The sequence below is a fragment of the Pollachius pollachius genome (assembly GCF_949987615.1).
Source record: "Pollachius pollachius genome assembly, chromosome: 16".
Taxonomy (NCBI): domain Eukaryota; kingdom Metazoa; phylum Chordata; class Actinopteri; order Gadiformes; family Gadidae; genus Pollachius; species Pollachius pollachius.
The window spans coordinates 11918905-11944716 of record NC_136949.1 but is presented as its reverse complement, the minus strand read 5'-3'; the positions used below and the strand labels follow the sequence as shown (position 1 = coordinate 11944716).

Below are 25812 nucleotides of genomic sequence, written 5' to 3'. Positions count from 1 at the left end.
GCTATGTCCCGCCCTTACCTCCGGTTTTATGAAGTCATCTCAAGAAAGAGGTTAGCCTTTTTGCCTTAAAAATGCCACCTGACTTCCGTTGGAGAGCCTTTAATATGTCTTAACGGGTTCATCAAGGGTTAGGGAAGAGGACATCTTTGCAGACGTAGCGCCATTGAGTGGCCTCTCACCCACAGAACGTCTGAATATGTTTATTGTAGAGTACGCACACACAGCCTATGTTACACTGCCCCCACAATCAAAATATTAACCAAAGTTTCCCCCCCACCCCACCATCCAAGGGCATCTGTTTGACCTGAACCCCCTGTCGGTGGAGGGGGGCTACATCATTTACGACCACGCCGACCCCCAGAAGATGATCCGCCTGAACATCTGCGGAGAGCTGCCCAACTCAGGGTGCAGAGAGGGCACAGGTACCCAGTCCATCACAGCCGGCCCGCCGCCAGTCACCTGGTCGCCCCAAGGCAACACTGTTGCCATGTAGACCACCCTCACCTCTTTCTGTTGATCCATGACGTGACATTGTCATGGATCACAAGTCGTTGAATGTTGTTGTTTTTTTATTATTGATTGCCACAAAGAAATATAAGTGAATACTTTAATTGAAGAATAGATTCATTAATACAACTTTAAGGATTTAATCAAATAAATAAACAGAAAAAAAACGGACAAACAACAATTAAAACAGCAATTTGGATCAAGTTTTAATGATACATTTCCAGTATGGTGGAGTAGGCAACGGGACTGGAACATATTCTGTACGTTGAAGAAAAGCCACTGATCTGCAGTCGTTAAAGGCTCATGAAGTTAGATCATGAATAATGCACTTTGGTGTCGAAGGTAAAAAAAGAATCTGCCCTATTGAGCATTCTGTTAATGGTTGCCGATCTTTGAAGATGATGTCCGTTTCGGTTGACCTTACATTACGTCACTCCGCTTTAAGAACCAGAGAGAGGGCTTTGGCAGGGATCTGCAAATGCGTCAGTGTTTTTTGCTGAGATGTTGAACAGACTTTGAGCGTCGTCCACCCGGGGCACGTTGAGAAAGAAGCGTGATGCCCAGCCTGAGGATTTGCGTCACTTTAACACTGAATCCAGTGATGTGGGCGTCATAGACTGGGATGTTTTTTTGTAGTGGAGTGAGTTTTTGAATAGCAGCAGACGATTCTACTTTACATTTTGTACAGCTCATTTGTACCTTTTTGTATTATAAAACAGCAATTAAAACATACAGTAAAACAGGACTGATACTGTTAAAACTTGAGTAGAAAAACAGAAACCGAAACTCAGCATTTTTTTTTAACGTAATGATTGTTTTTATAAGGAATTAGTAGTAGTTGGTCATCACCCCTTGGAAGGAATAAGTAGGAAGTCGCTCTAATCTAACTGACGTCACTCGTTCAGTGCAGCCGTCAGCTCTGTCAAATGAACCTGAGTGGGCAGCCGTGGATCAATAAACCCACGTTTCTTTGTATGGAATTACTCCGATCTTTGTAGGACCATGGCAGGCAAATCTCGATGTGTTCCTCGTAGCAGGGGGTGGATTGTGTTTCAGGAATTGACGAGGTGTGTGTGTGTACATGTGCTTTACTATGTGCTAGGTGTGTGCATCAAGGCCGACAGGACTGCTGTGAGCGGGGGCCAGACCAGCAGGAAGCTGTCCTACGTGGACCAGGTGCTGGAGCTGACTTACGAGGGCGGAGACGCCTGCAAAGCCAACCCGGCCCTCAAGCACAAGAGCGTCATCACCTTCATCTGCAGGTCTGCACACTCCCTCTCTAGTTACATTTTGTTTTATCGACCTTTTATCGATTGTCATGATGATGATTGTATGCTTTCTTTTCAAATTGCATTTTTTCTTTTCTTTTCTTTTTTTTAAATGTTATTCCTCATTTTCATTCGGTGAATCGGGACAATCATTTCAAATTACACATTTCAAAAGTCAGTCACAGTCAAAGTGTGCCCTACTCACCCTAACCCTAGGGAATCAATTAATCTAAGGAATAAAGAAATACAAGTCAGAATGCTAACGGTTTGTTAGCTATGTAATGGGTATGGATTCTCAGTGTACGTTAAGGTGCCGGTTCTGAAGTGATGTGTTCCCCCCCTCCAGGTCTGCTGGCTGGGGGTCGGCCTCCACACAGCCTGTCCTCGTGGACTCTGATTCAAGCACCTGCACCCACTTCTTCTCCATGCACACACCCCTTGTTTGTGAGCAGCCGGTAAGCAACCCTAACCCTAACCGTACAGGAATACATTCCTATAAATTGTGTGTGTGTTTTTGTTTGTATTTTAATTTGTTTGTGTATTTGCCTGCAAATGTGATTGTGTGTGTGTGTGTGCGTGTGTGTGTGCGTGTGTGCGTGCGTGCGTGTGTGCGTGTGTGTTTGCATGCAAGCGTGTGTGTGTGTGTGTTTGCGCGCAAGTGTGACTCTGTGTTGTGAGTGTGTACTGAGTACTTACATATTTGCTTATGCAGGCCTGCACATGTGTACAGGGTCCTAATACGCTGTATACATAATATACATTATGTATTATGTACGTGACTAGCAGCTCCCATTGTCACTGATTAGCAGTACTGGCCAATACCAGACTGACAGTTAATCAGAAAACCTCCCTGTGAGCCATGCTAAGTTTGTGTGTGTGTGTATAATTTGTAATAATAATAACGATGATGATCATTTTATTTAGGGTTCTGAATTAATATAAAATTAACAATCAAATGTATTGTTTTCTCCACTAAGTGACTCTCGTTCCCTCTCTTTTAATATGCCTCTCTCTCTCTCTCTCTCTCTCTCTCTCTGTCTCTGTCTCTGTCTCGTTCTCATTGCACGCCCCAGGTGATCTGCTCCGTCCTGAATGGCTCCACCCTCATTGACCTGAGCCCCCTGATCCACGCCACCGGCTATTACAGTGCCACGGGTATGTACCATCGTGAGGGAGGGAGCATAGACGTTCAAGTTTTTTTTGGGGTGTTTTTAACAACCTGCTCTCTTCTGATCTTTTCTGCTCTCAATCTGTACAACTCTTGAATCTTCCCTACAACGTCATCAACCTTTTCAAACAATCATCCCAAATGAGGGAGAACCACCTCTACATACATTTTAACTGTGTACCAACAGTTGGAATAAGCCTATTGTTATGAAGCAGATTTTAGTTCATCTCCCTTTTTGTTGCGTGGCCCCAGATGACGAGCTGACCCAGAATGAGGACGACGGTATCCCAGACTTCTACATCAACATCTGTGAACCCCTCAACCCCATCCCTGGGGTGGCCTGCCCCCCCGGGACCACTGTCTGCATGGACCCCGACAACGCAGCGCCTGTGGTGAGTTATGGATGCACGCACGCACACTCCCACGTATGGAGAGCCGAAAGGGTCCCAGCGATGTGTATCGATGAGTTGACGCAGTATTCAGTGTTTAAGCTTTCAAATGCGTTCAACACAACGTTTCGTATACAGCAGTATAATGAGCTCCTGTTTTTGCAGCAAAAATACAATTAACTTTATCCAATAAATCAATGGTAACGAGAGTCAGATGTTTACATCACTACACTATGTAGGGCTAGGCTACATCGGGTGATTAATCCTTGTTAAATTCAGCAATCAGCTGAAGGCTAAACATTATTTCCACTTTGGTCCTCAAGTTGTTTCTCAGTCTAGTTCTCTTTATTTTTCACCTTCTTCGTTTGATGTGTCTCGTCGTCTTGTGTCCAGGACATCGGGAGGACCACCAAGGGCCCGCGTTTTGACAGCGCCACCAACGAGGTGTCAATCACCTACAATAGCTCCACCCCCTGCAGCGCCGACCCCTCCCTGAACTACACCTCCACCATCATCTTCAGCTGCCAGAGGGGCCTGGATCTGGTACGGGTTCACCGGTCAAACGCTCAACCACAGGGCTGCTGCTGTCGTTTCATTCAAAGGCTGCCATCAGATAGAGCTTCCCTGGAAACAAGCAGAGCGCTGAGTGCAAGCCTGGGACCTCACAACAGGCTTTATCATCTCATGAACGTACAAGAGGAAGCAGAAACCGCTCCATAACAAGCCCCTTATATATTAAAATGTATTTGATATTGAATGTGTACATATATTTATATATATATTTTAGTCGAGCATATGAATATATATGCAAGGCAAGTTTATCCATATCGCTGCTTGACCATAACGATGCTGTGCAATGTGTTTAGGATCAAAATACACAGAAACAAGTACAAGAGTCCAAATGATTATGATTCACGTGTGTGAGTTTAAATGAATGCACTATGCCTCTCAGGGCTCCCCCCGCATGCTGCAGCAGCAGGGCTGTGTGTACCTCTTTGAGTGGGCCACGCCCGTGGTCTGCTCCGACGCCACGCACGCCAGCGGCTGCCAGCTCACCGACTCTCAGATGGAGTTCACCTTCGACCTCTCGCCCCTCAAGGGGGAGATCCAGGTAAACCCGGAGGGGCCCTAGTGGACATAAATAATGTATAAGAATAATGTACTGTATAAAATACACTTCAAATCTGTTTATTCGAATTTCCTCTTAAAAAATACATCTATATTGTATTCAGATATATATAAAACATATTCCCTGTTTTTATATAAAATTACGGAAACATACACACAATATTTCTAACTATGAAAGTGCTTATATATAATTGAATACATAGTATAATTATTTTACATTAGATGGGTCTTAATTCATCATAGTCCTAGTCATAACCGCAGCATGCACCAACAACCAGTGAATCCATATAGAAGGGGCTGTGAGTAATACCCATTTTAATAATTAGCCACAATGCAATCAGCAGTAGAGAATCCACTACAACATCTGGATTGAAACTTTATACAAAAGAAAACAAAATCACAACAATGTTGCACCGCAAAGTTTGCATACAACGACCGTAGCGAGGCCCATCTCCCCCTGCCCCCAGGTCCCGGCGGGCCCAGGGGGCTCCAGGGAGTACCGGCTCAACGTGTGCGGCTCGGTGGCAGAGCCCGCCTGCAAGGGCAGCGCGGTGTGCGAGGTGTCCAGCTCCGGGGGGGCGGCGGTGCCCACCACGGCCGTGTCCTACGGCCGCAGCCAGGCCATGACCCTGGACTACCGGCACCAGGAGGGTGCGCTGCTCATGCAGTACGGGGGAGGGGACCCTTGCCCAGCAGGTGGGTGGGCACGCCGCTCCATGTACTGGGAATGAAGGGATGAGGGCTCTGGGAATCCACCTGCTCATGGGACCTACTTTAGGGGAATCGTCATAAATAGTGGCACACGTGTACATTATATGTCTGTATCTATATATAGATCTATAGCTATGGTGTCAAGAGACGGCCAGTTACTCTTTTGGACGATGATGTTATTAATGATGGTATTATTATTATGTTATTATTAGTCCAAAAGGTTTTTTTTTCCATTGCTCCAGAACAACATGGAGTGAAGGGGAGTTTAAATCTCAGATGAGTGATTAACCCTAAAGACACACATTGTTGGTCGATGAGACGGGTACGCTTCTTCGAAGGAGTACGCTTCATGCGTGTGGTCTGCCGTTTGTAAATGACCCATGCGGTACTGAGTGGTGTTGTGCGTGTGCCCCAGTGACGGTGGACGAGAAGCAGTGCGTGTTCCCGTTCGTCTTCCTGAAGAAGTCGTACATGGAGTGCACGTTGGAAGGCCGCTCGGACGGCAGGCAGTGGTGCTCCACCACCCCCAACTACGACAAGGACAAGCAATGGGGGTTCTGCGGGAAAGGTGTGTGTGTGTGTGTGTGGGATGAGAGAGAGAGTCACTTTGAAAGTGTTGTAGAAATGCCATAAATACATTTATTTTGTTAAATATATTTTTATGGATTTTTTTTCTATATATTTTTTTATTATTATCATTATTGCATCATATATATTTTGTAATATTACACCCTAGCTGCTCCTTGACAAACAATCTGAATTCAGTGTAAGTCCCTTTGCCCTTGGTAACACTAGTCATAGCATCCCAGCACAAGGGAGGGTTACCAAGGTGACGAGATGTGTCACAGTCCCCCTGAGGCCTCACTCATCACCCCCCCGTACCCTCCAGTGTCAGGCAAGCGCCAGACCTCCATCCTGCTGACGTGCGACCAGGGGGCGGGCCAGGGCTCCCCCCAGCTGCTCTCGGAGACGGGGGGCTGCGCGGCCAGCTTCCGGTGGGCCACCAGCAAGGTCTGCCCCCCCAGCAAGATGGAGTGCAAGCTGGTGAGCCAGCACCAGACCTACGACCTGCGCACGCTCTCCTCGCTCACCGAGCCATGGAAGTTCAGCCACAAGGGGGACGCGTGAGTCTGCCGCCGGGGTCGGGTGCTTCTTTTGGGGACTTTTTTCCACCGTTTGCAATTGTGTTTGTTTTCAGGGTTTCGTTTCACTTTACTTTTTGGTTTGTTTTCAACGGAAAACTAGGTACTTTTGAGCTAGACCACACCCACTATCAAAATGCTAAAATGTAAAAAAATAATTTTCTCTTTTACCGCCCGTAAGCACTGCCCCTCTAACCTTTATACATCTTATCTTACGTTTTTGAACTTGCCGAGGTTTCTCACCCTGCAACCACATAGCGTCCCAAATCAATTAGAAATCAGGGGCTCGAGGTGTTACTCCGTCATCGTATCTCATGAGCTTCCGTCATGAGGTTTATCTTGTGTCTGTGGTTTGACATGGCGACTCCGTCGTCCTTACCGGATGTCCCTCTCCCCCCTCCAGGTACTACATCAACCTGTGCCGGGCGGTCCGCGGGGGGCTGACGGGCTGCCCCAGCAGCGCCAACGTCTGCCGCCGCACGGCGGCCGGCGACACCCAGGCACTGGGCCGGGTCTACACCCAGAAGATGAGCCACGCCAGTGAGCCCATGTTTCAAAATAAAAGTCCCGCTGCTGTGGGGAAAGAAAAAAAAAGATAGAGACATCCTTGTCTTAAGTGCTTTTTATTCAGTGTGCCTTATGCACTAGCTCCTGGGACGAGAACCGACATACCGTTATACTGTAGTATCGATTAAATAAATAAAGAAATAATGAATGATGAGTAAATAATAATTAGTAATTTATAACAAGGAGACGGAGCATGATAGAGTAAACAACTAGTAATGTTCAACACCACAACCTGCCTCTCGGATCCCAGAGGCTTTTGTTCTATCTTGCTCATCCATCTGAATGTTATGTCCTATTGCCCCCCGCCCCCCGACCCTTCTCTGCGTGCAGACAACCGGGTGCTGGTCAACTACTCTATGGGAGACAGCGTGTGTGGCAATGGCAAGGAGGCCCAGACCGTGATCCAGCTGACCTGCGGCTCCACCGTGGGACACCCCACCCTCATCAGGTAGCCAGCCGTGTGTGTGTGTGTGTGTGTGTGTGTGTGTGTGTGTGTGTGTGTGTGTGTGTGTGTGTGTGTTTAGTCTCCTTCCAGAGATGCCAGACCCTTTGTGTCTGGATTATTGCTTTAAAATGGCATTTATTAGTATTATACTTTTATTGTTGTTGTTTTATTTTGGCCCCCTCTGATTCTAGTCGTACAGGAGTAGGAAATGGAACACAGCTGTGCTCGGTGATAGTAAAATGTATACATTAAAATGAATAAACATAAAAGCATGCTTTTATAGCTAATTAGCTGTGAGAAACCTTTTTGTTTGACTCCAAATCAAAGTGAAAACTCTGTACCACAGTCAAGGCCCCCCGGGGTTACATTTTGATGGAACGTCTACGCACTGGCCTTTTGTACTTTTAAGCGAGTATGCACTGTCCCGCCTGCGTCATGAATGCCCCACACAGGCCTGGCCCAGGCACTCATTTACGTCAGGTTAGCCAACTAAACGTGGGCGAACGTTTTTCTATTAAAGGTTAAGGAACAAAAATCATATTTTCCCCTCAACTCGTACTCAACGCAGTCAGGCTAATCCACAGTCCAAGGGGTCACACACACACAAACACACACACACACATACAAACATGTGTCGAATGCAACGTGGGATGCTTTCACGCACAAAATATATCTAATATATTTTAATTAAAAGTACATATATTTTTGGTGCCGGTGGTCCCTTGACCTAACCGCGACCCAACCACAGAGTGCTTGCCCGTGCTCTGTCTCACTCGCCCGCCCCCCCCCACTTCCCCCCGTGCGTTCCTCCCCAGCTTTGACGAGGCGGCGTGCGTGTTCACCATCGGCTGGGAGACGCGGGCTGCCTGCGTGGTGAAGCAGCGGGAGGTGGAGATGGTCAACGGGACCATCAGGGTCCCCGACACGGGCACCAAGCTCAGCCTCGGGGTGCTCTACTTCAGGTAACACACACACACACACACACACACACACACACACACACACACACACACACACACACACACACACACACACACAGATGTACATACACTCACACTCACAATCACATTGAGAGCACATACAGGCACAGACACAAACGTGTACACATTCACATCGACCACCTACAGACAGACACGTGTGCATATTCAAAGCACAGACACATACATGTACACATACATACACGCGCGCACACACACACACACACACATACTTGCGCACACGCACACAAATGCACAGATACCTCTACAGATATACAAACACAGACACACTGAACAGTCCATTAATCCGTCTCTCAATTTTAAAGTATAAACCTCTGTTAACACCGGTGGGCCTGGGGGATAAAGTGTTCCTAGTCATTTTAGTCCTGCGCTGTGGTTGGCAGATGCCAAGCCAAATCCCGTTGTGCACTACAACAAACCCTGAACATCCCATGTCTCTGTCTCTGTCTCTCTCTGTCTCTGTCTCTGTCTGTCTCTCTCTCTGTCTCTGTCTCTTTTTGTCTCTCCCTGTCTCTCTCTCTGTCTCTCTCTCTCTGTCTCTTTCTGTCTCTCTCTTTCTCTCTCTCTGTCTCTCTCTCTCTGTCTCTCTCTCTGTCTCTCTCTCTGTCTCTCTCTCTGTCTCTTTCTGTCTCTCTCTGTCTCTCTCTCTGTCTCTCTCTCTGTCTCTCTCTCTCTGGCCACCCCCTCAGTGCCCACCAGGCGTCGGGGGACAAACGGCCCAACGGCGACAGCTACGTCTACCAGATCCAGCTGTCGGGCATCACCAACAGCTCTCTGAGCAGCTGCAACGGCGCCAACATTTGCCAAGTGCAGTTGAACAGCAACTACCACCGCAAGATCGGCTCGTCCAGCAAGGCCAAGTACTTCATCAAAGGTACGGCGCCCTCGAGGGTATTCCTTCTCAATGCAACACACAAATAAAGACGTGTTCAATGTGTTGGGAGCGCTCCAGGGATAAACTGTCTGGGGAAAAAGGTGGATTTCATAAGTGTAGATCACAGCCTAGGCCTTGTCTTTAGGTAACCCAAGTTAAAAAAGTAAATAAGAAAAACCCTCTGCAGGCTTTGTGTAAGGCACGGCAGAGCAAGGCAACTTTATTTATATAGCACTTTTCATGCACGAGGCAGTGCTTCACATAGAAACATTGTCATAAAATAGATAAGTAAAAGAAAAGAAAGGCTGTTAAAAAATGTATTGTAGAAAGCACAATAAAATGAAGTAGTAAAGTAGTAATGAAATAAAATACATACGTAAGAGTAAATAAAGGCAAAGTAATGAAATGAAAGTGCAACGAATTTAAGATTTAGCAGAAGGCTAACATATGCAGGTCGCTATGCCACTGGGGGTGTCGCAGCAGAACGCAGGTCAACCTTAAATACAGAGGAACAAGTGCACTGTGGAGCATGACTTTGGTCACGCAGAGATCCCTCCTCCACAACGCAGCACCCCTGTATGACCGTGACCCCTGCCCCCTCTCACCCCTCCGCTCACCCCCCACCCACCCCCCAGGGGCCAACCTGGACGTGATGGTGCCCTCGGAGTCGGTGTGCGGCCGGGAGAAGACCAAGAAGGCCTCGTCCACCATCATGTTCCACTGCAGCCCCACGGCCGGCGTGGGCATTCCCGAGTTCATGCTGGAGACGGACAGCTGCCAGTACCTCTTCGTCTGGCACACCACCGCCGTCTGCGACCTCATGTGAGCGCGGGCGCCCCCCCGACCGACGCCGATGTCGTGCTCCCCTGCGCCGCGCGGTTACTGACACTTGTCCACGTTTGCTCTTGCTGTATTATAGAATTCGATGATAGAATTTCAATCAGCTCCCAGTGAGTGAAAGGAAATCGCCTTTTTGCTTTTAATGTTCGTAATGATGAAGTACCTTGCCGTCATTGGCAATCCATTTTGTCCCACGGGGGACAAAATGGATTCATTAGAAAGCTGTCCCTATTGCTGCCTTAATGGACGGCTAGCACCATCCATTTCCCACCCCTCGGATGTAAAGAGAAAGCGATGCATTTACATTTACATTCAGGGCATTTAACAGATGCTTTTATCCAAAGCGACTTACAATAAGTACATTTGTCATAAGAAGGTGAAACAACATATCGCTGTCTGTACAGTAAGGATGTTCATAGAACCAAGTGCAAAGCACTAACAATTGCTAAGTTAACCCCGTTTACAGAAACTGCGGTCAGTCGGATACATGAACACTTCTGCTGGATGTGTTCAGAGGCCCCGACCGCCTACCGATGTGCTTTAACAGATCCGCTCACTAATGCGTCGTGGCTCCATTTACACACAGATTTTGAATACGTTTTGAGCCCCACATCCGACTCACGTCATGTTAACGTGGATGGGGATGTTAAGCCGCCTGCTGTGTGTGGTTCCCAACGTCGCCGCCTGAACCCCTTTCTCCCCGCCGGCGTGCAGATCTGCCGACCGGGTGGCAGCGACCAGCCAGGACGCGGACCCGGCGCTCGGCCTCTCGGGGCGGAGCCAGGCCCTGGGGGCGGTGCTCAGCACCCTGCTGGCGGTGCTGGTGGGGTGTCTGCTGGGCCTGCTGCTCTACAAGAGGGAGAGGAGGTAGGGTGACCGTCAGCCACACCCAGCCACACCCGGGGCCCCGCCTTGTCTCTTTGTTTTCATGGGTTCCGGTTTGTTTCTGCTTTTCAGGGAACTGGTGATTCAGAAGGTGGCGGCCTGCTGCAGGAGAGGGAACCAGGTGTCCTATAAATACTCCAAGGTAGGAGTCCATGAGGCGGTGAAGAACGGATCAGCAGCTCCTTAGGACTGAGATTAGGTTGATCCCCCGACAACCAGACATGTTATTCCTTGATACTCCCGGCTGAAAGTGTTATTCTATTTGAACAATTTGCACAACACAAAAAAAAAAAAGATATATCAAAATATATGGTACTATATGGTACTTCATTAATATGGTATTTTACTAATCCCAGAAGGGAATTGCAGGCGTCTCAGCAGATAGAACAGGACAGTAGTACAAATCCAAAAGGGAGAATCATTTATTAGTAAGAGTAAAATAAATCTCAATGTGTATCCACAATAAGAGTCAATGCAGACAACTACGGCGTTATAACGCTGACCGTTCCCTCCTCTAATCCCCCCCCCCTCCCCCAGGTGGACATGGACGACGAGGGCGGCCAGGACGAGATGGAGTGGCTGATGGAGGAGCAGGATCCCCCGCCCACCTCCTCCGACCCCGCCTCCTCCTCCCGCCACGGCGCCGGCAGAGGCGGAGCCAACGGCCACATCACCACCAAGCCGGTGAACGGCCTGCGCTCCCTGGCCTTCGGCGGGGGCGGGGCCGGCGGCGTGGAGGAGCTGGACGACGACGACAGCGAGGACGAGGTGCTGAGCGTGCCCGGCGTGCGCGTCTTCACGGCCCCGCCCCCCAGCAGCGCGCCCCGCTCCTCGGCGTTCCGCAGCGTCTTCATGCAGGTGAGGCCCGGGGCGCCGCCGGCCCTTTAAGAACGGTGACTGGGTTTAAAGAGGGCTGGGGGTCAGAGGAAGGAGCTGGAGAGAGAGGGAGAGCAGAAGAGGGCAAGAGTTTAACTAAATAAGGCAAACATCTCCTCCCTTTCTGCCCCCTACCTTTCTGCCCCTCCCTTTCTGCCCCTCCCTTTCTGCCCCCTCCCTTTCTGCCCCTCCCTTTCTGCCCCTCCCTTTCTGCCCCCTCCCTTTCTGCCCCCTCCCTCGCTGTGTTTCTGCGCCATCGAGAAGTGTGGCATTTTGCGCACCTGTGATTTGCTGGAAAGATGGATCCCCCGAACCAATCAGGAAAGAGCTGCCCTGATTGGTCAGAAATGGACAGGAGCGGTCAAAACATCTAAATGGTCTCATACAGACGCAGGAACAGGCAACTGGAAACGTATTTTCATTCCCTCATAGCTGACGGATGACTATGCTGTTTTCAAACCCTTAGCTATAAGCTCGCTAGAGACAGACATCAAACCCCAAACGGCTCCTGAAATAGCTGCCTCTGTGAGCTTCCCAGGCACTGGTCAAAGTAATTTAAAACTGTTCTTAAGCCTCAATGGAACAAGCTGCTCCTCTCCTGGTGACGGGACCTGGCCACTGGCGCCCATCTTCTCATGCAGTTCCTTGTGTGTCTCCAGGAGGAAAGCGACGAGGACCTGGTCGGCCTGCTGGACGATTCTGACGGGAAGAGGGACTCCAGAGGGTCCAGCTCATCGCGGGCCTACAGCCCCGGCCCCCCCGCCCCCATAGATCTCAACCAGGTGCCGGGCCGGAGGCAGGACGACGACGACGACGACAGTGACGAGGACCTCTTGAGGGTGTGAGGTCACTTCCTCCCCGCAACCACCACCAACGCCGCCGCCGCCGCCGCCGTCGTCCAATCAGAACTCACTCCTCCGCTGTGCAGTTTTCCCGGCTCTGTTTTCTTGTTCCTCTCAATGGCGAGAACGACGGCGAGGTGGAATAGGACTGTATCTCTAACCCCCCTCCCCCACCACCCCAAGCCATAACCACAGATAATGCTGCGCGTTGTCATGGTTCCCCCCCCCCTCCCCCCTCCCCCCTCCCTCCCTCCCAAGGTTGGACCTTTGACTGCCAACCGTGGGTGTTAGCGGGGGGGGGGGGTGTTCGTTCTTTAAAAAGGGAATCGGGATTCACTGGATGGACACTGTTGCCGTTTACAAAGAATTCACAAACAGCAGTCTGCTCTCTCACTCTCTCTCCCCATCCCATCCCACCACCCTGTCTCCGGCCCCCTGCGCTTTGATCGATGCATCCGGTTCATGGACAGAATAATTCTTATTTTCACGGCCCTCTTTAATTGGAATGAAGTCAATGGAATTGTAATGATTTTTTTATTTTATATATAAATGTATGTTGTTTTTGGTCCCGTGCCGGTGAATTGTTCTGTTTTGAATTTATTTAATTGTATTTGAGTTGTTGTGTTTTTTAGCCCTATGTCCTGGGAGAATTTGGAGGTTTTGTTAGGTGTGCAATGATGAGACATGGCCTTAAGTACGAATGGACGGGAGCAGACATTTCCAAGATGGCGTAGAGAGACCTTCATATCAGTTTGTTTGTGACGTTTATTTTTTTATTTTTGTCTTTTTCCCTCCATTCCATGTCCGCGGCCTCCCTACACCAAAGCCATAGTGGTGAGTGCAACAATGGGTCCGGCATTTGCACAAACGCTTGCATTGTCCATCACGGCCCGGTCGACGTATCTGCCTGCACCTGTGTGTGTGTGTGTGTATACTGAGTATTATTCATATCCTATCCCCCACTGAGCTTACTTTAAGTAATGCCAAACGCATGTCATTTCCTGTGAAGTCAGGACGGTTCAGAAATGTGTTATGAGAGTGCCACGAATGTATCAGGATTTGCTGTCGCTTTCAGTTCGACGTCTTTCATTTTTTCGGCCATTTTGAGGAATCCATTTTGCATCGATCTTCTTCTTTGCGATAGGAGCCCCAAATTGAACATGCTATTCGGGGTATTGATTAAACGAATGTAAGCATTTAGCGAACGTCTCTGAACGGTACCGATTGTACACCCTTTTTGCCTCTTTAACGTGTGTGTGTGTGTGTGTGTGTGTGTGTGTGTGTGTGTGTGTGTGTGTGTGTGTGTGTGTGTGTGTGTGTGTGTGTGTGTGTGTGTGTGTGTCGCCCTACACAGTATAAAAAGTCAGCCAAGAGTGTTTATGTCATTCGGTCGATGGATTTTTGCCATTGCAAAGAAACAGATGTGGTATGGTCTGTTTTGTGTGTTTTACGTGGGTGTGTTAAAGTTGTCATCATTCAAGGCACGAGCGGGACAGAGAGGATGATTCAGCACTTGAGGTATTCAGGGACAAAAGTGCAGGTGAAACACCTTCATACAACCTTATCGATGAAGATGCCTTGAACATCATCACAGTCCTGTTGTGCACCACCTACTGACCACCTGTAATAAACCATTTAACTGATACACAACGCTACCACAAGGTTGTTTAAATTCAAGCTTGTATATGAACTGGCCACCCGTCACTCCCGTCCCATATGAAGAAGATATGGTGAAGCTTTCAGGGTATTTTTAGATCTTTGTATGTGAGGTTTGCTTAAAAATAAAAAATAAATGATACTGTCTTCTTTATTAAGAGAAGGCTTCTTTACAAGCTCACCGTTGTGACTCTGGCGTAGAGATGGGTCTGGGTACATTGAACAACAGGTCCAGTGAAGGGCTTTGTTTGTTGCCATGATTTGAGGCGTTGGGGTAGCTTGGAAGATATCACTTTTGCCATGCTGTTGCTTAATTCATCATCTGATCCTACATGTATTTATTATTTAAGAATGAGGCAGATACCAGGTCAACTGTAGCATCCTTAAGATGGGCCGATGGCGTAAGGGGGGGTAGTGTTGAGTCGCATGTGTGTGTGAAAGTGAGAGAGAAGTGAAGGTGAAGCCTTGTTCACATATTAATTTTTGTGTGTGTGACCAGAATCTTATTACAGGTTCACTCACTGGGTCAATTGGAATGATCATTATACTCAAGCAAATGATTTTCATGTTCAAGTGTGCAGCACGCAACATACATACAGAAGATGTCGATTCTTGTGCTTTTTAAAGTATGGATATTTCATCTAATGACTCGAGCCTTGCCTTTGTCTCAAAATCCTACAATAAAAAAAAGCATGATTTGGGAAACTGTTGATCTTTTCATCTTATCCAAGATCAAGTCAAGACAGTCCAAGATCAGGTTCTTATAATGCTGCTCTTAAATCAAGGGTAGGAGGCAAGTTTTGAAAGTATCAAATTGTAAAAATCCCAGCCTCCCCCTTATGGCCTCCTACCAAAGCCACTCCCACCAGACCCCTGAATAGCTCGCTAGCTTCAGTAATAGGTCTGGTTAACCTTGGGGAAGACTACGGTCATGCACAGTCATGCACAGTCAGGGAACAGATTTTTTCTTTACTTTTGTCAGATAAATACATTCATTGTTAGCTGTCGGGCTGTAAAGACACTTTCAACTTTCTAACCCTAACTAATTCGAAAAATAATGCTTTTAAAATATATTGCCTACTCTAGGTTAAAGAATAGTTTTTGATCACAATAACATGAGAAGCGTACTCAATCAACAGCTGTGGCGTAATGTCTATGGTGTAACGAAATGGCCAAAGCACACAAAGCTAAAGGGGAACTAAGGTTGGGTAAATCACAACCTTGGATAAATGCACACTCAGAGTATGTAGATGGTAACCAAAACGCTGTCCAGCAATGACGATTCTTTCATTTTATTCTATCCAAAAAAAATGTCATAAAGGTCTGGCTTTTCTTAACCATTTCATCATGAATGAGCCATTTGGCCCGTGGTTCCTAAAAGGTTTCAATAAAATATCAACAATGGGGGTTATGGGGGGTAGTTGTCCCACCATAGGCGAGCATGGTACAGCATGGTCTGGCCTAGTCTGTCGAGTCCACACTCCTTGAGCTGCCATCCGTTATGTCTTCTGTGTTTAACTGAGATTGGCCTGTTCTTTTTTCGTCTTTTTCGTATTTAAGAGATGTTAATGTATAAAGTTGCATTATTTGAATAAATAATATCCGCTGTTTATGTCGTGGGTATTTTTTCACACTTTGAACCGATTTTCTGTGTATCGCCCTTCATCCTTTCATCATAGTTCATCTCAAAGGGCTGCCCAGGCCTATATAATACACCCCCTGAACTGACCCCATCCCAGAATCTATATACATACATATAAAAAGCTGTCAATTTGCAGACTTTAATCCCGGACTGCCCTTGACCCGTTACTTATTGACAGTGATGCGCTGACGGGTGCCAATCCGACTGGTACAAAGGTGTCTGCCGTGACGTTCGTGCAGCTCGGGGCCAAACGTGTTTTCACGCTTCACCGCTCAACCCCTCAACCCCTCACTATGGGGAGCCATTATCCGGCCCATTTAAAGGAAAGGTCAACTAATGTCTTCGGGGACTTTGAATGTCTACGGCGACTGAGGGGCATTTACACGTCACACATTTACACCATTTGCAGATCCAGAGATGAATCCTGGTTAACTTAGCGTGAAGTAAATTGGAGCCTAAAAAGTTGTTAACCTCTGGCTCACATCATCCTGAGAGGAAGAGATGGGGAGGCACGATGACGTCCACAAGGGAGGAAGGAGCCCCCTGTTGTCTTCTCTCACGTTGCTTGCACTAACCTAAAGGTTAAAGTTAACTAGTTAACTGGGTCTACAGTTAGAGTCAAACACTGCCTGCTTCACGAATGTATTCCACAATCAAATCAATGGTTGTCAATTGTTTGAATGCATGCTTATTGTCTCAATAGATTGTCATTGTACTCGTGTATGTCATATTTTTCTTTGATTATACAGGGCTCATCTCATAGGCACATGTGGTTTATTATTGTCTGTTTTAAATCAGTTTAATTCATAAGGTGACAAGTTCATTTCAATCACAGTATTTTGCTGCCCTACATTTGATCATACTGTATGTTTCAGATGTAACCACTTAACACTGTGATATACTGAGAACTCAGGGAAGGAGGACAAGTGCATGTTTAGTTAATGGGGAACTGGGATGGGGGACACGGAGGTGGCAAAGCTCTGGGCCAAAGTTCTGGAGTGTTGTGATTGGTCAGTGCGTGTTGGGGGTAGCCACACTGCGTGGGAATATAACCTGAAGCCTGAGACCGGTTCTTCGCAAACTAGCCCAGGTTTTGTCATTACTTTTGTGCAAGTGACAATAACGTCTTTATCTTTCAAGCCTTGTCCTTCCCAACCTCTCGTATTTAAAGTGTTGAAGTCTGGGTGATCGTCCACCACACGGTCAAGCAAAGAGGTCAGCCCTAGGACTGACCTTTGCCCCGCCTGGCCCCTTTTTAAAGAGCCCTAGCGAAGGGTTGGCATCCAATCTGGAGGACTTGGCATTTGCACGAGTTGAGACACTGGCGAGGGAGCCAAGACTCTTACAGTGTCAACAGATTACTTTCAGAGGACACAGCATACCAAGTGGGACCTCCAGCACAACGGATAACGCCATTCAGGGAACCGTCGGCTGTTAGCCACCAGCAATGACAACTTTCGACGACATCTTGGAGGAGGCGGGGAAGTTTGGCCGATGCCAGAAGCGCATCTTCGGCCTGCTGTGCATGGTGTCCATGCCCTGGGCCGGGGTCTACGTTGGCATCGTTTTCCAGGGCTTCACCCCGGAGCACTGGTGCCGGGACCCGGATGTGGCGGCCCTGAGCAAGAGCTGCGACTGGAGCCCGTTGGAGACGCGGCAGCTGGCCGTGCCGCTGGAGAACCGCTCGGGGGAGACGGTGCGCAGCACGTGCCAGCGCTATGACGTGGACTGGAACGCCACGGGGCTGGCCTGCGATCGGACGGAGGTGGACCTGAGCAAGGCCCCCCTGGCAGCGTGTAAGCACGGATGGGAGTACGACTATGAGGGCCGTCAGTCCTTTGTGACCGAGGTATGGAATTTTTGATTTTTTAAATGAGGTAAAAACAAGTATGTAGATATTCGGGGAGATTTTTCAATCCACAGCAATGTTTTGAATTTTCATTGCATATTTTTCATTTGGAGTCAAATGTTTTTCATATACAGTCAACGTGTTTAAATTTACTGTCAAAGTTATTTTTGTTTAAAGTGGAATCTTGCATCACGAAGAGTTGGAACATTTTGACTTTTAAGTCATGACTAGAAGTCACAAATAGCGCTTATCCTTAGAACTCAAATGTTCTTAATGCTACCCAAACAAATTTATTTTCTTTAAAAAGTAAGGTTAAAAAGATCAATGCATTGGATTGTGTGCATTAATGTTTTGTGTTGTGTTGTGTGATTGTCATGATTTGTGTTTTTTCATGTGTGTTCCCAGTTTGACCTGGTGTGCGCCGACAGCTGGCTGGTGGACATGTACCAGGCCACCCTCAACGTGGGCTTCCTGGTGGGCAGCATCGCCACTGGCTACCTGGCCGACAGGTGGGGCCATGATTGGTTAATGAGTGGATGATGCAGACCGCCTCCGTAGCTCATTGGGAGAAATGTGTTTGTGAACGTGCAACGTAAAAAAAAAGCCAAATGAAATGGTTTGGGATTAATTAGGGCTCTGTAGCATAGGAAAGCTCTATCAACACTGTCGACAGGCAAGGTAATTTCCCTGAACCAATCAGGTAAGAGATGCCCTGATGGGTCAGAAATGACTCAGGAGCATATTTAAAATCCAAATTGTACAAAGGCCGGGGCAGTCAACTTCGAAATAGATATTCTCGCAGAGCATTTCTCTCACTAATTTCTTACAAAGGTCATTCAAATAAAGGCTCTTAAATCATACCTACATCTTTAAGCATGCCGATTAGATTGTATACTTACTATGTTATTCTTTGTTATATTCGTCCGTGCTCACATTTACTGCTTTGCTGCTAATAAGATGGAGTCCAGAAACCATGGATCTTGCATGCAGACTTGTACATATATAACTCTGAGGTATAACTCTGAGCATCCCCCTCGTGTCTAGGTTCGGCAGGAGGATCAGTTTTCTGATGTCCAACGTGTTGAACGGCATCATGGGCATCCTGGTTGCCGTGGCGCCCAACTACGTGTCTCTACTGGTGTTCAGAGCGCTCTACGGCTTCGGCATCAAAGGAGGATGGGTGGTGGGATATGTGCTCAGTAAGCTAATTTGATATTCTTCAAAAAGGAGGCCCTTCTCTATTAAGAAACCCTATTCATGGAGACTCAGTGTTGCCTATGTCATGACTTTGTCATTGTTCGTTGAGGAAAGGAGACTGATTTGTCTTGCCAAGTGGTAGTTTGAGTTTCTAGGTGTGTTTTTGTCATCAGTTGAGCAGATGTTCTCAAGAATGTAAACATATACGTCTACTTAATTTCTTTCTTCTGGTTCATTTTTTTCGTTTTCTTGTTTTTCTTCATCCTTTTCTCATCATTACTAATATTGTTGATTTTGTTTTTCTTCCCGTTTTCTCTCCTTGTCCTCCCTCTCCTCGTCCTCCTCCTCTCCTCCTCTCTCCTCCTCCTCCTCCTCCTCCTCTCCCCTCCTCCTCTCCTCCTCCTCCTCCTCCTCCCTCTCCTCCTCCTCCTCTCCTCCTCCTCTTCTCCTCCTCCTCCTCCCTCTTCTCCTCCTCCCTCTCCTCCTCTCCTCCTCCTCCTCCTCCTCCCTCTTCTCCTCCTCCCTCTCCTCCTCCTCTCTCCTTCTCCTCTCCTCCTCCTCCTCCTCCTCCCCCTCCTTCTCCTCTCTCCTCCTCCTCTCTCCTCCTCCTCCTCCTCTTCCTCCTCCTCCTCTCTCCTCTTCCTCCTCCTCCTCCTTCTCCTCCTCCTCCCCTCCTCCTCTCTCCTCCTCCTCCTCCTCCTCCTCTTCTCCTCCTCCTCCTCCCTCTCCTCCTCCTCTCCTCCTCCTCCTCCTCTCCTCCTCCTCTCCCCTCCTCCTCCTCTCCCCTCCTCCTCCTCCCTCTCCTCCTCCTCCTCCTCCTCTCCCCTCCTCCTCCTCCTCTCCCATCCTCCTCCTCTCCTCCTCCTCCTCCTCTCCTCCTCTCCTCCTCCTCCTCCTCCTCTCCTCCTCCTCCTCCTCCTCCTCTCCTCCTCCTCCTCCTCTTCTCCCATCCTCCTCCTCTCCTCCTCCTCCTCCTCTCCTCCTCTCCTCCTCCTCCTCCTCCTCTCCTCCTCTCCTCCTCCTCCTCCTCCTCCTCCTCCTCTCCTCCTCCAGTCACAGAGCTAGTGGGCGTGGAGTACAGGAGGACTGTAGGGGTGCTCTACCAGATGTTCTTCAGCGTGGGCATCATGCTGCTACCCCTGCTGGCCTACTACATCACAGACTGGCGCTGGCTGCAGGTGGTCATCACCGTGCCCTACATCCTCTTCCTCTCCTACTACTGGTGAGGGAGCTCATATTCATCATCATCATCATCAGCTTAATACTAATCATAGATAATGATGCCCCTATTCATCATTCTCATCACAATCATAATCACAATCGCATCCACAATCCTGATCATTATCATCATCGTAATAATCATCATCCTCATCGTCATGGTCATCAGGACCATCATCGTCATAAATAATGATACTAATTAAAATCATCATACTCATAATAGTCATCATCATAATCATGACATACATATTACGTTTTAACTAGCAAAGATACAATCAATATCCAGTCATATCGAGATTCATGAGTTGTGGCATTATACTCTTTACGGACAATTCTTGGTATGTACCCTGTCCACAGCCCACCTTAAATATGATATTTTGGAACTCACCCATAGCCCTTGTGTTTTAAAACACCAATTCATGGTTACTTCGGAACATATGTAGCAATAACTATGATTTACAATATTGGTGAATCACCAAACCAACCAAGGGGGTTGGCAATCACTGCTTTGATGCTACCAGTGACCTGATGGTAAAAGGTGAAATCTCCCTCCTCCAGGTTCGTCCCAGAGTCTCCCAGGTGGCTCCTCTCTCAGAACAACTCTGCCAAAGCGGTGGAGATCACCGAGGCCATTGCCAAGGAGAATGGGAGGACCCTCTCCAAGAAGATAGAGGTAGGCCTGCTGAACTTGTAAGCTTCCAGTTCACATCCCAATGGGCTGCAAAGGTACCTGCAGTCCTAGGGGCCGGACTGTAGTGGGGCAACTGTCAAACTGTCAAACAACCCTCAATCTCTGAGAGGTCCCTCAAATTCAACTGAGAGCTACTCTCAAACCTTGAGAGCAACTCCCTAACTCTGAGAGCGACTCACAAAGCTGAGTTGAAGTGGGAGTCTGTAGCACTAGCTCCCCCAGACCTTTTCTGGTGGAACGACCACTGCTGGGGGATGGAAAACAGGTCACACATTGCGCCACTTGTAATATGAATACATGGCAGGAAAGACGCCACGATAACCAGACTGTAACAATCATAATAAAGCAAATGTAAGGGCTTTCATTAGTAGGCCATAAGATCAATCACCCTTTGTGTTACCTAGCTTGGGGACAGAAGGTGACTGAATTGACATTCATTTCAATGAAAATCATGGAAATCTTCGAGATAGCCAATCTGAGAGAAGGGAGATCAATAATAAGTTGCTTTCAGTCTGAGAGCTTGGAAACTGGTGGCGATTTTCAAATTTGTTTTCAGGAAGTGAAGAAATATGCATATTAACATGCAGTAATAACCATTCCGTTTCCTGTAATTTCTATAAAGATGTTGAACATACGCTCTTTTAAAATAAGGGCCATTCCTCATAGTCTGGGCTTGATTTTGAACAGACCCTGAGAGACGATAACGTTGAAACGTCGAATCCCTCCTTCATGGACCTGATCAGGACTCCCAGGATGCGGAAACACACCCTAATCCTCAGCTTCAACTGGTGAGCTCTCAGTCGATCCACAAGCCTGCATCGGCTCATTAACCTAGCCCTAGTTTGTGGACTGATTGTTGGATGTAATAGTTCTAAAAAAAAGGCAACGCATAACATCCATTCAAAAACGTTTACATTGTGTTCCTCACTGCTTTACTTTGTGCCGATGAGTCGGGACTCACGCCTGCTCCCATCGCCTGCACCCATCCGTCCAAGTCCACGGACAGAGCGCTTGCCGACAGCCAATCACCACCCGTTCTCTCCCCACATCAAGGTTCACCAGTGCCGTGGTGTACCAAGGCCTGATCATGAGACTGGGCATACTGGGAGGAAACGTCTACATCGACTTCCTCATCTCGGGCCTCGTGGAGTTCCCCGCTGCGTTCCTCATCCTCTTCACCATCGAGCGCATCGGGCGCCGCCTTCCCTTCGCCACCGCCAACATCGTGGCGGGGGCCGCGTGCTTCATCACCGCCATGCTACCCGACAGTAGGTCAACAGCATGTTGGGGAGCCTTTGGTACTGTGTGTGTGTGTGTGTGTGTGTGTGGGGGGGGGGGGGGGGGGGGGGGGGGGGTCTTTTAAAAGGACACTGGAACTCTGTGTCCTTTGAAAGGACACTGGAACTCTGACACCGACTATTACGACACATGTCTCAGTTTATTTCAGTGCGTGGTCAGGTGAGGACATGTACACCGTTTATTGGCTTCAGTTACTATTCAGGATATATATTGAGAAAAAAAAAATTATTTATGTATTTATTCATTATGCTTACTTTGGCATATGGAACGAATGCTGATGTAAATTGATAGAAACACTGGACAAAGATTTCCAAATACAAATATTGCATAAATGGGAGAGATCTTTCAACACTGACTGCAAAGCACTGCAGTCAGTGATGGCAGATTGGATGGGAAATCTGGCCCAATCTGGCAACACTGACCCCAACCCCCGTTGCTACTTAATGTATTAATCTCCCTCTCCCTCGTCTCCCCTGCACCCCAGGTCTGTTCTGGCTGAAGACGACGGTGGCCTGCATTGGCCGCCTGGGCATCACCATGTCCTTTGAGATGGTGGTGTTTGTGAACACAGAGCTGTACCCCACCTTCGTCAGGTAGGGCAGCCTGCATGATGGTACACATCTTACACACCTTGCATGAGCACATTAGATCTCCTTGTTTAAAGAACGCCTTGCACCAATCTTTAGGTCATACAGACATTTTCCCCCAGTCTGCATACAATGTGGTGGGTTCCAGAGAGGTGGTCCTTTATGGATCAGTCTGCTGAGGCCCCCACTTCCAATATCAGACACGATTGGAGGGTTTCAATCATGTGATCTCCAAGTTCCATGAGAGATGTTCAAGCCTTGATACTTCTTGACCGAGAAAAATAAACAGGCAACCGGTTGTTTTTATTATCCTAATTGAAATGGTGAAAAAGCACCAAAATGGCGGCTTGGAATGTGCGTGACATGTGAAAACTCCCCCTCCTGTATCACAGAGTTTGTATGTGTGTGTATGTGTGTATGCGCAGGAACTTTGGCGTGTCGGTGTGCTCTACGCTGTGCGACGTCGGTGGGATTGTGGCCCCCTTCCTGCTCTACAGGCTGGCGGTCATCTGGCTGGAGCTGCCCCTCATCATCTTTGGTGGGTGGTCCACCTACAACAAAACTTTGATCTTTCAGATTCTGAGAGTTCAGGGGTCAGGAGCCTATGCAGTTTTAGAGCAATACTTGGCTCTTTAAGGGACGGCATTTGGCTGACCAACAAGGCAACAAATAGATTGTAATCGCAAAATTTTAATGAAATTGTGAGCAACATATTATAGGCTACGTCTTTCTAGGATAGAGGGCTAAGCTAAGCATTTCATAGAACATGAAATCCTAGGAAAAGGATTTGGAAAAAGCATAATTTTTTTCCAGCTTCAATGTCATGCCTAATTTGCAATTTCCCTTTGAAGGTTAAATGATAATTCTTATTTAGCTTTTATTGGAAAACATTTCAAGGAATTACATTTTGTATGGCTCTGCCACCTGGCTACAGATGCTACAGCCTCTTCCCACTTAGGTGTGTGAATGTGTGTGTGTGTGTGTGTGTGTGTGTGTGTGTGTGCGTGTGCGTGTAATTGTGTGCGTGTGTGTGCGTGCGTTTGTGTGTGCGCGTGTGTGTTGTAGTGTGTGTGTGCGAAATCTCCTTTTTGCACCAAAAAAATCTTATCATGGACACACTGCCACAAGGTCTCAGTGAGTTTCACTGACCATCGTAGCAGCAGTAAGCCTGTATACACAACGTCCCTCATCATAGCGCCCATACACAACAGGGTGTGTGTCCGAATCACCCTGGTGTCCATTTAGAAAGGCATGATTATAATTTGCATTTAAAGATGTAGTACCGTTCTGCTGTCTAGATGTGCAGACAATGCATGGCCCAGTGTTAAATTGATAGTGTCGCCTCTCTGGCCGTTTCTCCGCAGGATCCCTGGCGTTCCTCGCCGGCGGCCTGGTTCTGCTGCTCCCCGAGACCAAGGGCATCCCGCTGCCCGACACCATCGACGACATCGAGTTCCCCGAAAGGTGAGACCCTAACCACGACTCTTCACGTAACGTTTGAGTTGAACTTGTGACAGCGTAAAATGCATGATTTATGCACTGTATTATCGGAGTCAACCCTTTTTTCCTTCCAACCATAGAGCCCAGGAGAATATTGAGCTGAAGAAGCAGCAACTCGACAACCTGTTGGCAACCAGCCCCTCCACAGATGTCAAAGACCCCGTCGCTGTTTGATGTCTGTTATTGTCAGGGTCAGGGTTAAAGTCGCTAACGTATTTATTTATGTAGCAGGTTTGAGAGAGCTCTGTGTATTTATGTAAAAAACTTCCATTACACATGTTTTATTACTGTTACTAACTTTTTGTGTAACACACTCTCAGTCCAGGGGCCCTGGCTGTGTTCGATTTGGCATTCTTGTTCTGTCATTCCCTTCATAATGATTTCTATATATTAGGCTACCCTATTTAGGGTATAAGTATGCGGGGAATTCAGACACAGATGATGCGCCAGAGAGCCATCGAGGTGACGTGTGTTGGTGGCATAAACAAGCTGACACGTTCTAGAAGTCACCCGGGAACAGCTCATTAGTAAAATGACTGAATGGGCTGACCCATCTCTTCTGGATGAATCTGTCAAAAAGGAAAAACGCTATGCATCATGGGATATGTAGTGAGGAAAAAAGTGTGCATCTGTTGTACACTTTTTTGCGCATTATTGGTTTTAAGTAGTGAAGCCGAGTGGTACACAACAAACACCACAAAACGGTGACTAAATAGCCCGATATAGGGCACAGGTGGACCAAGCCTCTTTTCATGTGTGGTTCCCTGATGGAGGAACAACCTGAAGCAGTCCTCAGAACTGCTCCTTAAGATAAGAAACTGATTTCTTATCTTAAAGAAATCTTCAGAAGCCCCTCCTCCTCAGGAATCATCTCATAAACGGATGTGTGACCCTGGTTGTTAAGAGCTGTTAGGTTTTAGCTCCTGTTTTTTTTTAGATGTACGGTACTATCTTTTATGTCTCTGAGATGCCATGATAATAAAAAAAAGTTTAAAAATAAACTAACCGTCGTTCTGATGCTACTTTTTGGGTTTTGGTTTCCTCGCCAACATCGATGTATATATATACACTTCTATACATACATATATACAGGGTGCGATTTGTGAAAAAACCAGAGGGGGGGATCATTTTGAGAAACATTTTAAAATGTTTCAAAATGAAGACGGACCCTGTGTATTTTGGTTGTTAATTATTACGATGTAATGGTGAAAATACTTTGGGTGGGGGGGATAATTTTTATCCCCACCGAGGATAAAAATAATTCAGCAGAGGGTAGGACGTGTAAACCAGAGGGGGGGATAATCCCCACCATCCCCACCGGCAAATCGCACCCTGCATATATATATATATATATATATATATATATATATATATATATATATATATATATATAGTGCAGATAAAGCCACAGCTGACGATATTATAGGTACTACCAAGATAGAGAGCGATATCTATTAGGAAATTAACCATTATTTTCTGGTTGATTCCCAGACACACATAACATTTTATCTGAATAAGGGAACTGTGTATGTG

At 47.4% G+C, this 25812-nt stretch overlaps 2 protein-coding genes across 2 annotated transcripts in view; both read left to right on the top strand.

Annotated features, from left to right (window-relative positions):
- The window catches only part of igf2r (insulin-like growth factor 2 receptor), a 44314-nt gene extending 28406 nt beyond the window's left edge, over window positions 1–15908 (top strand). Inside the window, exons 33-51 of the mRNA XM_079754084.1 lie at window positions 291–422; window positions 1610–1769; window positions 2122–2230; window positions 2849–2930; window positions 3196–3335; window positions 3726–3875; window positions 4285–4443; window positions 4928–5156; window positions 5587–5739; window positions 6061–6295; window positions 6717–6853; window positions 7211–7328; window positions 8141–8287; window positions 9013–9197; window positions 9833–10019; window positions 10752–10904; window positions 10995–11064; window positions 11460–11780; window positions 12458–15908. Coding sequence (XP_079610210.1) covers window positions 291–422; window positions 1610–1769; window positions 2122–2230; window positions 2849–2930; window positions 3196–3335; window positions 3726–3875; window positions 4285–4443; window positions 4928–5156; window positions 5587–5739; window positions 6061–6295; window positions 6717–6853; window positions 7211–7328; window positions 8141–8287; window positions 9013–9197; window positions 9833–10019; window positions 10752–10904; window positions 10995–11064; window positions 11460–11780; window positions 12458–12643 — 3053 coding nt within the window. The 3' untranslated portion in view covers window positions 12644–15908. The remainder of the gene's footprint in view (window positions 1–290; window positions 423–1609; window positions 1770–2121; window positions 2231–2848; window positions 2931–3195; window positions 3336–3725; window positions 3876–4284; window positions 4444–4927; window positions 5157–5586; window positions 5740–6060; window positions 6296–6716; window positions 6854–7210; window positions 7329–8140; window positions 8288–9012; window positions 9198–9832; window positions 10020–10751; window positions 10905–10994; window positions 11065–11459; window positions 11781–12457) is intronic.
- A 1477-nt stretch (window positions 15909–17385) lies between these two features.
- slc22a2 (solute carrier family 22 member 2) lies at window positions 17386–24453 on the top strand (the record flags this gene model as incomplete). Its single annotated transcript, XM_079753111.1, has 11 exons — window positions 17386–17787; window positions 18193–18296; window positions 18832–18986; window positions 20038–20206; window positions 20761–20875; window positions 21581–21681; window positions 21947–22161; window positions 22677–22785; window positions 23205–23317; window positions 24144–24243; window positions 24360–24453. 11 exons carry the CDS (start codon window positions 17386–17388, stop codon window positions 24451–24453), a joined length of 1677 nt encoding a protein of 558 aa, XP_079609237.1.
- Between the last annotated feature and the right edge of the window lie 1359 nt (window positions 24454–25812).